The 11,890-nt window shown below is 46.6% G+C and overlaps 1 protein-coding gene across 1 annotated transcript in view; it reads right to left on the reverse strand.

Moving 5' to 3' along the window:
• The window catches only part of Plbd1 (phospholipase B domain containing 1), a 62,999-nt gene that overhangs the window by 3,145 nt on the left and 47,964 nt on the right, over positions 1-11,890 (reverse strand). Inside the window, exons 7-8 of the mRNA XM_031383674.1 lie at positions 3,809-4,009; positions 3,535-3,675 (exon numbers count right to left, since the gene is read on the reverse strand). Coding sequence (XP_031239534.1) covers positions 3,535-3,675; positions 3,809-4,009 — 342 coding nt within the window. The remainder of the gene's footprint in view (positions 1-3,534; positions 3,676-3,808; positions 4,010-11,890) is intronic.

The following is an 11,890-nucleotide window of genomic DNA, read 5'->3' on the forward strand; positions in this document are numbered from 1 at the left end:
TAAACCGCGAGAGAAGAAGTCTAAGTGTGTTCGTCGTTATTGCTGCCATCCGGGCAGCAAGGCGCCGTGCAAACCATCTGTTGTGATATGCTCCAGCTATACAGCTCCTGGGAATGCACATCTTAAAAAAACCACACCACATTGACACCTGGGCATCTGTGTTTACTGGAGTACTGTTTATAGTAGCTAGCCAATAGAGCCAGCCCTACTTGGTAGGGTTTATTCAACCACTGAGAAAATCTCATCTGCAGGAAGGATGCATCTGAAGATGATCATACGAAGGGGAAACGAGCCAGACTCTCACAGTATGTTTCTGTCTGTGTGCTTTCTATACACGATGCGAAAGTAGACAAAGGGAGGGGCTGGCAGGGAAAGGGTGGAAGCACAAAGCAAGGGAGGAGGGGTATGGCAGATGGATGAGGTCAAAGGGCATGAGGGGCTTGGATGAAAATGTCTCAGTGAAGGCCATCACAGTGAATCTACTCCAACTTGAAGAATTAGTTTCTCTACTTGAGGAAACGATTTCCTACCTCTGTGTTCTCTTGGCCCTTGTATGTCCTTTTTCACTATTGTGGGAATCTCCTAGTCTACTACAGTAGGGACAGAGCAGGCGTTCAGCCTTGCCGGGGCACAGAACCAGCACCAGGAAGCATGGAGATAAGGACAACGCTGTCAAGTACCTGGGGGAAACAGACTCAGAAGCAACACTGACTGGACTCCAAGCCTAGCTCCAACACTGGACAAATTGCTTCACCTCTCTGCCCTAATGTCTCCATTTCTGCAACGTCCGCAAACGCTGTATCTTGGCATCTGTGGTGCTCGGAGTGTGAAACCTTCCCCAGAGGCTCAGCTCTTTGAACACTTGCTTTTCCTCTTGGTGGCCCGGTCTGGGAAGTTAGGGGGCCTTTAAGAGGTGCAGCTGTGCTGGACCAAGTGTATCGGTGGGGGTGGGCTTTGGGGGTTTCTATTCTGGCTCCACTTCCTGTTTGCTCTGTCTGCTTCCTGGTTGTGACTAAAGATGTAGTCAGTCTCTCAGCTTCCTGTCCCTGCAGCCTGCCGCCACGCCTTCCCACCATCATGGACTCTCTCTCTGGAGCCTTGAGCCAAAATAAACTCTTGTAAAAGAGTTTATCATGGCGTTTATCATGGCAACAGAAGGGAATCCAGTACCATACAAATAAGCCATTCTTCTAAAGGATCACTGTAGACACTAAACAGCTGCAGTACTTGGGGACTGCCAATCTTAGTAATAAGTTAACTGCTGGCAGTCAGTGAGAGCAGCTCACCCAAATAGCATCTGTTTGATGTCACGGTTTCATAAAGCCTCATCATTTACAAAAGCGTTTTCAAGAGAAGCTTGCTTATTCCCAGATTGACCTGGTGAGGGTTTGAACATTACCATCCCCTCTGTGAGGGAGACATGGCTTAGCCAGATCAGCTGCCTGCCTCGTCTCTCAAAAGCCCCCGTCCCACTGCCCCCGTCCCAGAGCTGAGCTGCTTTCAAAATCCTCCAGGAGTTTTTTGCTTTGTTTTGTTTTGTTTTCAATTTAAAGAATGGCTGCACAGTATTTTTACTGGAGCACACTTCCTGTTCTGTCTTGAGCCTCTTATCCTCACAGTGGAATGGTCATATGACACTATTCTGGAACGTTCCTGTGAAGACCAAACGACAGAACATAAGGGAAAGACTCAGACGGCTGTCACAGTGGTTCTCAACCTGTGGGTCGGAACCCCTTTGAGGGGCCACATATCAGATATTGAAATCACAGCTATGAAATTAGCAACACATGCATGCCCTTTGCCCTTTCTCAATGGATTTCCCAATGCCTCCTGTGAATCGATAGAGCTCCACATGTTTGCATTTCCACCAAGGCTTAGTGGCCAAATAAGCAGGCTTGGGAACTTTTCAGGTGTTGGTATAGCAGTGAGGTGTGTATGATGCGATAATACACTCTCATGGGAAACCCCTCAGAATGGAGAGATTGGTCCTTATGTAGCCTAATGTGTGTTGTGATCTAGTTATGAAGTTCCCTAATTGGTGATGCCATGGAGAGGTCATAGGTCATGGGTACCAGCCTCATCGATGAAGTACTCTCAGACTCTCCTGTTGCTAAGAGGGTAATTAGATGGAGGGAGTACGCCCGGGATGCATGTGCTGTGTGGTCTTGACCTGGGTTATCCCTATGCTTCTTCTTCCTCACCACTGTGATGGGGATGGTTTTCCTCTACCGTATGTGTCAGACAGGATGCTCTACCTCACCAGTGGTCCAGGCTGAGAAAGTGACTCCCAGAAAATTCTACCTCTTTTAAGTTATCATCATGAGCTTTGTCACTGAGACAAAAAAAATGACTAATGTGGTACACAATGTCTTTAGGAGGGGGACACAGGCAGAAAGAAGATAGTTCAAGCCCATTTTATCAGATTTGGGGGCAGCTCTTTTTCCTACCAAATTAATTCATTTCAAATCATATTTTTTCTACCAGATAACTTAGTACTGAAACAATAACTTCTGGCATTAGAGTTCTGGGATTTTAATAGTAATTGATTGGCGGGTCTATATCAGGATTGCCCACATTTACATTTGAAGAGAGTAAGGTTTGGAGAGTTTGAGTCATTACCTGAGACTTTGAGAAGCCAAGATTCTATTCCTGAACTTTAGGTGTCTGAGATTCACCCTTGGTGGCCATGGCTAGCATCTCTGGTCCCTCCCACTAAGGGGACCCTCTTTAGGTTCTACTAGGCATGGTACATCAGACCTTATTCCAGCTCTTCCCATTCTGGGCTGTACGATACTCCAGAGTTTCTAGAAAGAAGCAACTCGGCATCTTTGCTTTTCCAGCCTGACTCAGAGTAACACACCACAGATGTGCTCAGTGGAACTTACAATTTAACCCTCAGAATTCCAGAAAGATGGCGATTTTAGAACTGTTAGAGGTCAGAGGTCACAAGGCTTGACGAGAGAATGAAGTGCCCTCTCACATGTTTGTTGCGCATGATGATTCTTTACCAGGATGCCTGTCACTGGTGGTCCTGCCATCCACTCGCACACAGCGCATCCCCCCATCAGATACACTAGCTTTAACTTTCAGCCTAGAATCATCTGGGTAGAGAACCTTGAGGAGGGATTGTTTAGATCAGGTTGGCCTGTGTGCACGTCTGGAGGACAATTGTCTTAACTGATCTGGGAGGACACCTGTAAGTGGTGTCACAGTAACATGCTCTGGATCTGAGCCCTGGACCATAGAAGAGGCGAGAAAGCTGGCTGAGCGGTAAACGTGTGTGCACGTCCTTTCTCTCGGCTCTTGATTTCAGACGGGGTATGATTAGCTGCTTCAACTTCCTGCCTCGACCACCGTGCTAGCCGGTAACATGGCACTGTGAGTTTTCCATCACTACAACGTTGGTTTTTTTCCTCGGGGTATCACAACAACAGAAATGGAAGCAGCACCGTGTGTTGGCACACAATCCTGACAGAAATGGAAGCAGCACCGTGTGTTGGCACACAATCCTGACAGAAGAGGGAGAAAAGGTACCTTTTCTCAGGACGTTGGTTTGATCGGAACTTTCTACGTATGTAGGGATTTGCTCCACAATATAAAGAGTCCCTTTGTCAAGGCTCTTCTTGATGGTCACCTTCTTCAGGTCCAGGACCATGTACTGGTTGTTGTAGGTACCTGCAGTGTTGGAAGACACAAGGTGACATGGATATGCCTCAACTGGTTAACTGGTTAATAACTTCAACTGATGAACAACTGTAAGGCTAGACATAGGTACATGCCTTTAGGGTTACTGTACAGAACTACTTACCGGAGTTGTACTGTGAAAATATCCGTGCCCATTCCTTACCACCGTTTGCCATCATGTTGGCCACACGGACTCTCTGCCAGGCCAGGAGAGTCTTGGGTGCCACCAGCTTCAGCAGGGTCTTATTGTACACACTGTTAGTGGTCTGCAGCAGTATCAGGCCACTGCTAAGAATGTAAAAGTCATCCAGAGACTCCAAGAACCCTGGAAGAAGACAAATGCACAGATCACCGCCTGTGCACACATTCCACACAGCCATGGCCGGCACAGGGCTTCGCACACAGCCATGGCCGGCACAGGGCTTCGCACACAGCCATGGCCGGCACAGGGCTTCGCACACAGCCATGGCCGGCACAGGGCTTCGCACACAGCCATGGCCGGCACAGGGCTTCGCACACAGCCATGGCCGGCACAGGGCTTCGCACACAGCCATGGCTGGCACAGGGCTTCGCATACACCTTGGCTCTGGCAGAATAGCAGCTGTGGTTTGCTTTCCTCTATAGCAGGCTCTCCCAGCTTTGGCCCATGTTACTAAGCTGCTGTGTACACAGGTGCCAGTAGAGCCTTCTAGATTGCCAAAAAAGTCTGGATATCAGGATGCAAGGGATAGGTGGTATGTGAGTATTTATAAATGACAGAACTAGATCCCTACTTGGCAGGACTTTGCAGATGAGACAGGATTTTGTAATATGAGAGGGTGGGAGTAGGGTCCATTGCTAGGCAGTTAAGAATTTAGATGTCGGGGCTGGAGAGATGGCTCAGCAGTTAAGAGCACTGACTGCTCTTCTGAAGGTCCTGAGTTTGAATCCCAGCAACTACATGGTGGCTCACAACCATTCGTAATGAGATCTGACGCCCTCTTCTGCTGTGTCTGAAGACAGTTACAGTGTATTTATTTATAATAATAAATCTTTGGGCTGGAGTGAACGGGGATGACTAGAGTGAGCGGGGATGACTAGAGTGAGCAACCTCCAGTCCCAGCAACCACATGAAGGCTCACAACCATAAATACAGTGTGCCCATATACATAAAATAAATAAATAAATCTTTAAAAAATAGAATTTAGATGTCTTCCTTCTTCTAATCTGTTCTTTAGGAATTTTATTGGAGTCTGTATGACTTTTAAACATGGATGAATCTACATGCATCTGAACTTGGCTTTGAAAGTAGACTTTGACACCCTGATTCAGCGAGTCTCCTAAATGTCGGAGACAGTGTAGGCTTGCGTTGAGGTCTGTGCTGGGTGAGAGTGGACAGGCAGATCAGCCACAACTGGACCAGTGAGAAGACAGAGCATTGTCAGCAACTGATAGAGGTCTACAACTGAGAGTGTTAAAGGAATGTCTGGCTGGGCAGTGGAGGCGCACGCCTTTAATCCTGTTGCCCTCGCCTTGAACTTCCCAGTGTCTAGAACTGCAGGCAACAGACTCCTTTTTTTTTTTTTTAAGATTTATTATGTATTATATGTAAGTATACTGTATCTACCTTCAAACACCCCAGAAGAGGGTATCAGATCTAATTACAGATGGTTGTGAACCACCTTGTGGTTGCTGGGATTTGAACTCAGGACCTTCAGAAGAGCAGTCAGTGCTCTTAACTGCTGAGCCATCTCTCCAGCCCCCCACCCCCACCCCCCGGCAACAGACTTCTATTTGGAGATTACCCAGTCTAAACTCCTCCATTATGACAGAACAGACTGACACGGGCTCAAATGTCTACCTTTTTATAACATCCCCATTCTTTTAGGCATATCTGAGCATTACTATCTACATTTTATTATCTAAACTGTTATTCACTTAACATTTTGTCCTTATTATTTATTTATATTCAGCATATCATTGTTGTACATATATGTCACATGTACGGATACTTGTGTGACACAACTGGAGGGCAAAGAAAAACTTTGTGCAGCTGCTTCTTGTCCTGGTTGTTCTTAATTGGTTTATTTGTTTGTCTTTGTCAATGTGACACAATCTTGAACATATCTGGGAAGACAGAGCCTTATTTGAGATCACGCCTACGTTAGAAGGCCTGTAGGCAATCTTGTGGGTTATTTTCTTGATTTTTGATTGATGTGAGAGAACCCAGAAGACCACGGCTAATGCCATCTCTGGCCTGGTGGCCCTGGTGTGTATAAGACAGCAAGCTGAACAAGCCGGTAAGCTGAACTCCTCTGCAGCCCCTGCTTCAACTCCTCCCTCCACATTCTCGACTCCAGCTCCTGCCCTGCGGTCCCTCAGGGATGGACTGCAGGCTACGAGCTGAAATGAACCCTTTCTTTTCCAGGTTGCTTTTGGTCACGATGTTTATCACAACAACAGGAGAAGCTCTTGACAGTTCTTTCTTTCCACCTTCCTATGGGTCCCAGGGACTGACCTTAGACCATTAGGATTTCAAAGCAAGCACTTTTACCCACTGAGTGATCTTGTTGGCCCTTAGTATTACAGTTTTTGGGTATTTAAATTTTTTAAAAAATTTTATGTGTATTAATGGTTTGCCCTTATATACACGTATGTATACCATAAACCACATGCGTGCAGTGCCTGAAGAGGCCAGAAGGAGCATCGGAACCCCTGGAACTTGGAGTTACAGACACTTGTGAGCTGCCATGCAGGTGCTGGGAAACGAACCCCAGGTCCTCTGTAAGAGCGGCAAGTGCTCTTAACCACTGAGCCATCTCTGCAGGATCCCTTATTTTGGCTTGTTAACCAAAAAGTAAAACTGTGCATATCTATGGGTACATCTGATATTTAAATCAATATACCTTGTGAATGGCTAACTCAAATAGTATAAATATACTATTTATATTTTTTCGTTATACCAACTTCCTTTTTACACCTAAAACATATTATCCTTTTACATTAATGTCTAAAGAAACAGGAGTTTTATGACTTTTTTCAGCCCCCTCCCCAGAAAATGAAAATAACTGCTCCTCTTTTTGTGTATAAAGAGTACTCATACATGAAACACTTGACCCCCACCCCCACCCCAATGGTGTGTATCATTGCGCAACTTCTAGGAGCCTGGGTAGGGTGGAGTCCAGTAGAGGGGTCCATCAAGGGGTTCAAAGTCTCTGGGAAGCATGGCCAGATGTGGTGGTTGGTCCCGGTCTGTAGCTTCCGAAGTGAAAGAAACAGATCAGGATATTGATGGTCATCCCCATCTACATGGCAAGCTCAAGGCCAACTTAGGCCACATGAAACTCTTACCTGCCTCAACAAACAAAAACGAGGAACAAGAGGACTTGAAAGCAGAGACCGTGTTTCAGTCCCTCCTGTGCACAGCTCACACCAAGCCTGGCTATCGCCCACTTGGCCTCTGACAGCCTAAGACTGCGTGAAGTCGTTCAGCGCTCACAACCTGTTTAACGTCCAGAGTTTCCGGGTAGGGATCTTAATGGAAAGAGGAGTGTCTGACTGACTGAATGAGATTCTCCAAGGCTGGGTCAGCTTACACGAGAGGATTCCGGAGCAAAAGTGAATTTCCTACTCGTGTGCAGACTTGATGGCGCACCCTTGAATGCAATCTTAGAGAGTACCCTCTCTGGGGAGACACAGGCTGGATATGGGACAGAGGGGTGGGACAGTTTTCAGGGACAGCCCATTCATTTCTAAGTCCTTTTTGCAGTGCTCAAAGTACAATCAAGCATGGCCGCTGTGGGCGAGCCCTGCAGAAGGAAGATCCTAGCTGGTAGAATACAGGTTTGCTAATTCCCTCCTTGCTGTAGTACCCTTTCTGGACACAAGAGGGCAGGTGTTCTTTTGTGAATGAGTGCCTGAGGGACATACTCTCATTAAGAGACTAGAGGATGGAAAAATACAGCCTAAGGCTCTGGAACAGAAAAATAAAATGATGAATTGGGTTGTAAAAGCTCCTTGGGGAGGGCGACTCTATATTGTCCAGCTTAAAGACAGCAAGCAAAAGACTAAAGGAGGGTACAAAGTCCCAATGCTTGGCCATAAAGGGAAACATTGTTCCCGTGATCCTACCCTTATTGCCTTCCCTCGCCAGCAGCTCTGGAAGGCCCATCATTCTCAGTTAAGGGGTAAAGGAGAAACACCAGTGTTTTTTAAATTTCCACCCTCAGATAACATCCCGTGGTAGCTTTGTGGCTGAGGTTAAGAAATACTGAGACTTTTCAGCGAATCAAGCCCACCTTAAGGGCCAGTGAGGTGAGGAAGCAAGGGAAGGCGTTTGTCACCAAGCAGGACAACCTGAGTTCCATCCCTGGATGGAAACAGAACGCACTCCTGATGGATGGAAACAGAACGCACTCCTGATGGATGGAAACAGAATCCACTCCTGATGGATGGAAACAGAATCCACTCCTGATGGATGGAAACAGAACCCACTCCTGAGGGATGGAAACAGAATCCACTCCTGATGGATGGAAACAGAATCCACTCCTGAGAGTTGTCTTCTGACCTCCACGTGTGTGTTATGGCATGCACATACACAAATACCACACACACACACACACACACACACACACACACACACTATGGCACACATGCATGCACACACTGGATTTCACTTATAAATATGATACCAAAACTGGAAGCAGCCTGTGATGAATATTGCATTTCTAGGTTGGCTAACCTTTCCTGCTTGGAAAAGGGGCCTGAGCTATCTTGTTCTCTAGGATGGAGCACCCTGTAAGTGGGGTGCAGGGTCTCTATAACACTGTAGTCTGAAAATACAAGCAGGGAAATCTGACCTGGAGGAGGAAATGCTTGTAATCCCCCAGTTTAGGCAGGGGGTCAGCACACGTTTGAGGCCAGCAAGGCTAAAAAGAATTCCTAGGCTACAGGATGAGATCCAGTCTCAAAAAAGAAAACAAAACAAGATGGCTCAGCGGGTAAGAGCACTGACTGCTCTTCTAAAGGTCCTGAGTTCAAATCCCAGCAACCACATGGTGGTTCACAACCACCTGTAATGCCATCTAATGCCCTCTTCTGGCGCATCTGATGACAGCTACAGTGTATTTATGTATAATAATAAATCTTTGGGCTGGAGAAAGCAGGGCCTACAGAGCGAGCAGAGGTCCTAAAAATTCAATTCCCAACAACCACATGAGGACTCACAACTGTTTAGCTACAGTGTACCCATATACATAAAATAAATAAATAAATCTTTAAGAAAAGAAAAAGAAAAGAAACAAACAAAAAAATCCAAAACAAAACAAACCCCCCCAAAAACAGAAAAATCAAATTCATAACTTTCTTACAATAATTTTCTATTTTGATAAATGCTAATTTTTTACAGTGACAATTTATAAATTGAACATACTGTACTTCTATTTGATAGGGAAAGACAGAGTCACAGAGTGCAGGCCTGTCAGTTTCTGGCAGCCTCAGAAGAGCTGGGAACAAATTCTTGTAGCCTAGGGGCTGACTGCTGTCTACGTCAACCCCATATATAGCTCAGCTCATGGCGGCAAACCAGGTCGGCTGCTCACTCCTCGGTCTGCACTCCCAGCCCCATGACCGCACCATCTCCCATTAAACCATGTTATTGACTTCTCCCTTAAAACCCAGCTGAATTTAGGATTTGTTCAAAGCAGAGAACTCAGAAGACCACCACTCACTTCTGCTTAGTCCTGTGGCCTTGAACTACCTGGAGAGGGAGCTAGCTTGCTCTCTAAGATGGACTGCCCTGCACATGGGGTCCAAAACATTCAGCATCAGAGATCTGAAGAGCTGGCTATGAAGCCCACAGCCAACCTAAGGGGTTAAGGGTCCCTCAGAGACGCCTAGAGACCCACCTTGCCAACCTAAAAATGCCCTGATCACAGACTATTTCCGGTCTCAGCATTCTGGTTCCTTGTTTTTATGTGGCCGTGGGACACAGATGTGGTGACTACAGTTCAGCTCCACAGTATGTTGCCTTGAATTAGCTTGCTTTGCTTTGATTTTTTTGCTGGGTTGTTTTTGGCTTGGTTGTGTGTGTGTGTGTTTGTGTGTATGTGTGTCTATGTATGTCTGTGTGTTGAGATGGGTCTTCCTATATAGCCCTGGCTAGTTTGGAACTTACTATGAATATCAGGCTAGCCTCAAATTCTCAAGTTCACATCTGCTCCTGCCTCCCCCATGTAGGACTGAAGATGTCCAATACCACATCCAGATTTTTTTAAAAAAATATTAAATTACATTTGTTTAAGTAAGTGTGTATGTGCATGTGTGTGTAGAGAGGACTAATATCCAAAATATATAAAGAACTCAGAAGTTAGACAGCAACAAACCAAATATCCCCATTAAAAACGGGGGCACAGAGCCAAACAGAATTCTCAAGAGGAACATCGAAACTCCTAAAGAAATGTTCAACATCCTTAGTCATCAGGGAAATGCAAATCAAAACAACCCTGAGATTCCATCTCATACCAGCCAGAATGGCTAAGATCACAAACTCAAGGGACAGCAGATGCTGGCAAGGATGTGGAGCAAGGGGAACACTCCTCCATTGCTGGTGGGAGTACAGACTTGTGCAGCAAGGGGAACACTCCTCCATTGCTGGTGGGAGTACAGACTTGTGCAGCAAGGGGAACACTCCTCCATTGCTGGTGGGAGTGCAGACTTGTGCAGCAAGGGGAACACTCCTCCATTGCTGGTGGGAGTGCAGACTTGTGCAAGCACTCTGGAAATCAATCAGAAGTTTCTCAGAAAATTGGAAATAGTCTACCTGAAGACCCAGCTATACTGTTCCTGAGCATAGATGTTACACCATATCACAAGGACAGGTACCCCACTATATCCACTAAATATAGTACCCACTATATAGCAGCTTTATTCATAATAGCCAGAACAGAAGAATAGATAAGAAAATGTGGTACATCTACACAATGGAATAATATTCAGCTATTAGAAACAAGGACATCATGAAATTTGCAGGCAAATGGATGGAACTAGAAAATATCATCCTGAGTGCAGTAACCCAGACCACAAGGACAAGCATGGTATGTACTCACTAATAAGTGGATATTAGCCAGAAAGTACAGGACACCCATGACCCCAAGAAGCTAAACCTGAAGGAAGGTCCAAGTGAAGATGCTTGAATCTCACTTAGAAGAGGGGATAAAATAATCATGGGAGGCAGATGGAGGGAGGGAACTGGGTGAGAGAAAGATGGGAGGGGAGAGATGGGGGACTTCAGGATCAGATGTGGGGAGAGACAGGAGAGTCCCAGGGGGCCAGGAGAATGAATGTACATTGGCTGACAGGTGGCTGGCAGGGTTGTACAGCACCTCTAGAATGTGCCAGAGGCCTGGAATGGGGGGGGGCTCCCTGGAGCCTATGGGGTAACTTTAGCTGAGACTCATAGAACCTTGGAACTCATGGAACCTTAAGTGGCCACCTTCAGTAGCCAGGCAGGACCCCCAGTGGAGGGATGGGGATGCCAACACACCCATAAAACTTTCTATCCAAATTTTATCTTGTCACCAAGAAATGCAGGGACAGAAATGGAACAGAGAGTGAGGGAATGGACAACCAATAACTAGCCCAACCTGAGACCCATCCCTCAGGCACTATCAATCCCTGACACTATTAAAGAAACTCTGCTGTGCTTGCGACAGGAGCCTAGCATCACTGTCCTCTGATAGACTCCACCCAGCAGTTGACGAGTGAAACAGATGCAGAGACCCACAGCCAGACAGAGCTGGGGAGTCTTATGGAAGTATGAGGGGGAAGGATTGAGGGCCCTGGAGAGGATAGGAACTCCACAGGAAGACCAACAGAGTCAGCTCCCCTGGACTCTTGGGGCTCTCAGAGACTGAACCACCAACTAAAGTGCATTGAGTTGGACATAGGGCCACACCACACATATGTAGATGTGAAACTTGTTCTTCATGTGGGTCCCCCAATAACTGCAGTGGGGGCTGTCCCTAAAGATGTTGCGTGTCTGTGCGTTCTGTTCCCCAGGCTGGGCTGTCTCAGTGGGAGAGCGTCCGCTTAGCCTAGTAGAGACTTGATGTGCCAGAGTTGGGGGATACCTGCGTGGGGGTTTGGGGGAGTTCTGCCTCTCAGAGGAGAGGGAAAGAGGGGATGGGGAGGGACTGTGTGGGCGGGGAGAAGGAGGGGAGGCAGCGAG

The sequence above is a fragment of the Mastomys coucha genome, unplaced genomic scaffold (genome assembly GCF_008632895.1).
Source record: "Mastomys coucha isolate ucsf_1 unplaced genomic scaffold, UCSF_Mcou_1 pScaffold20, whole genome shotgun sequence".
NCBI classification, from domain to species: Eukaryota; Metazoa; Chordata; class Mammalia; order Rodentia; family Muridae; genus Mastomys; species Mastomys coucha.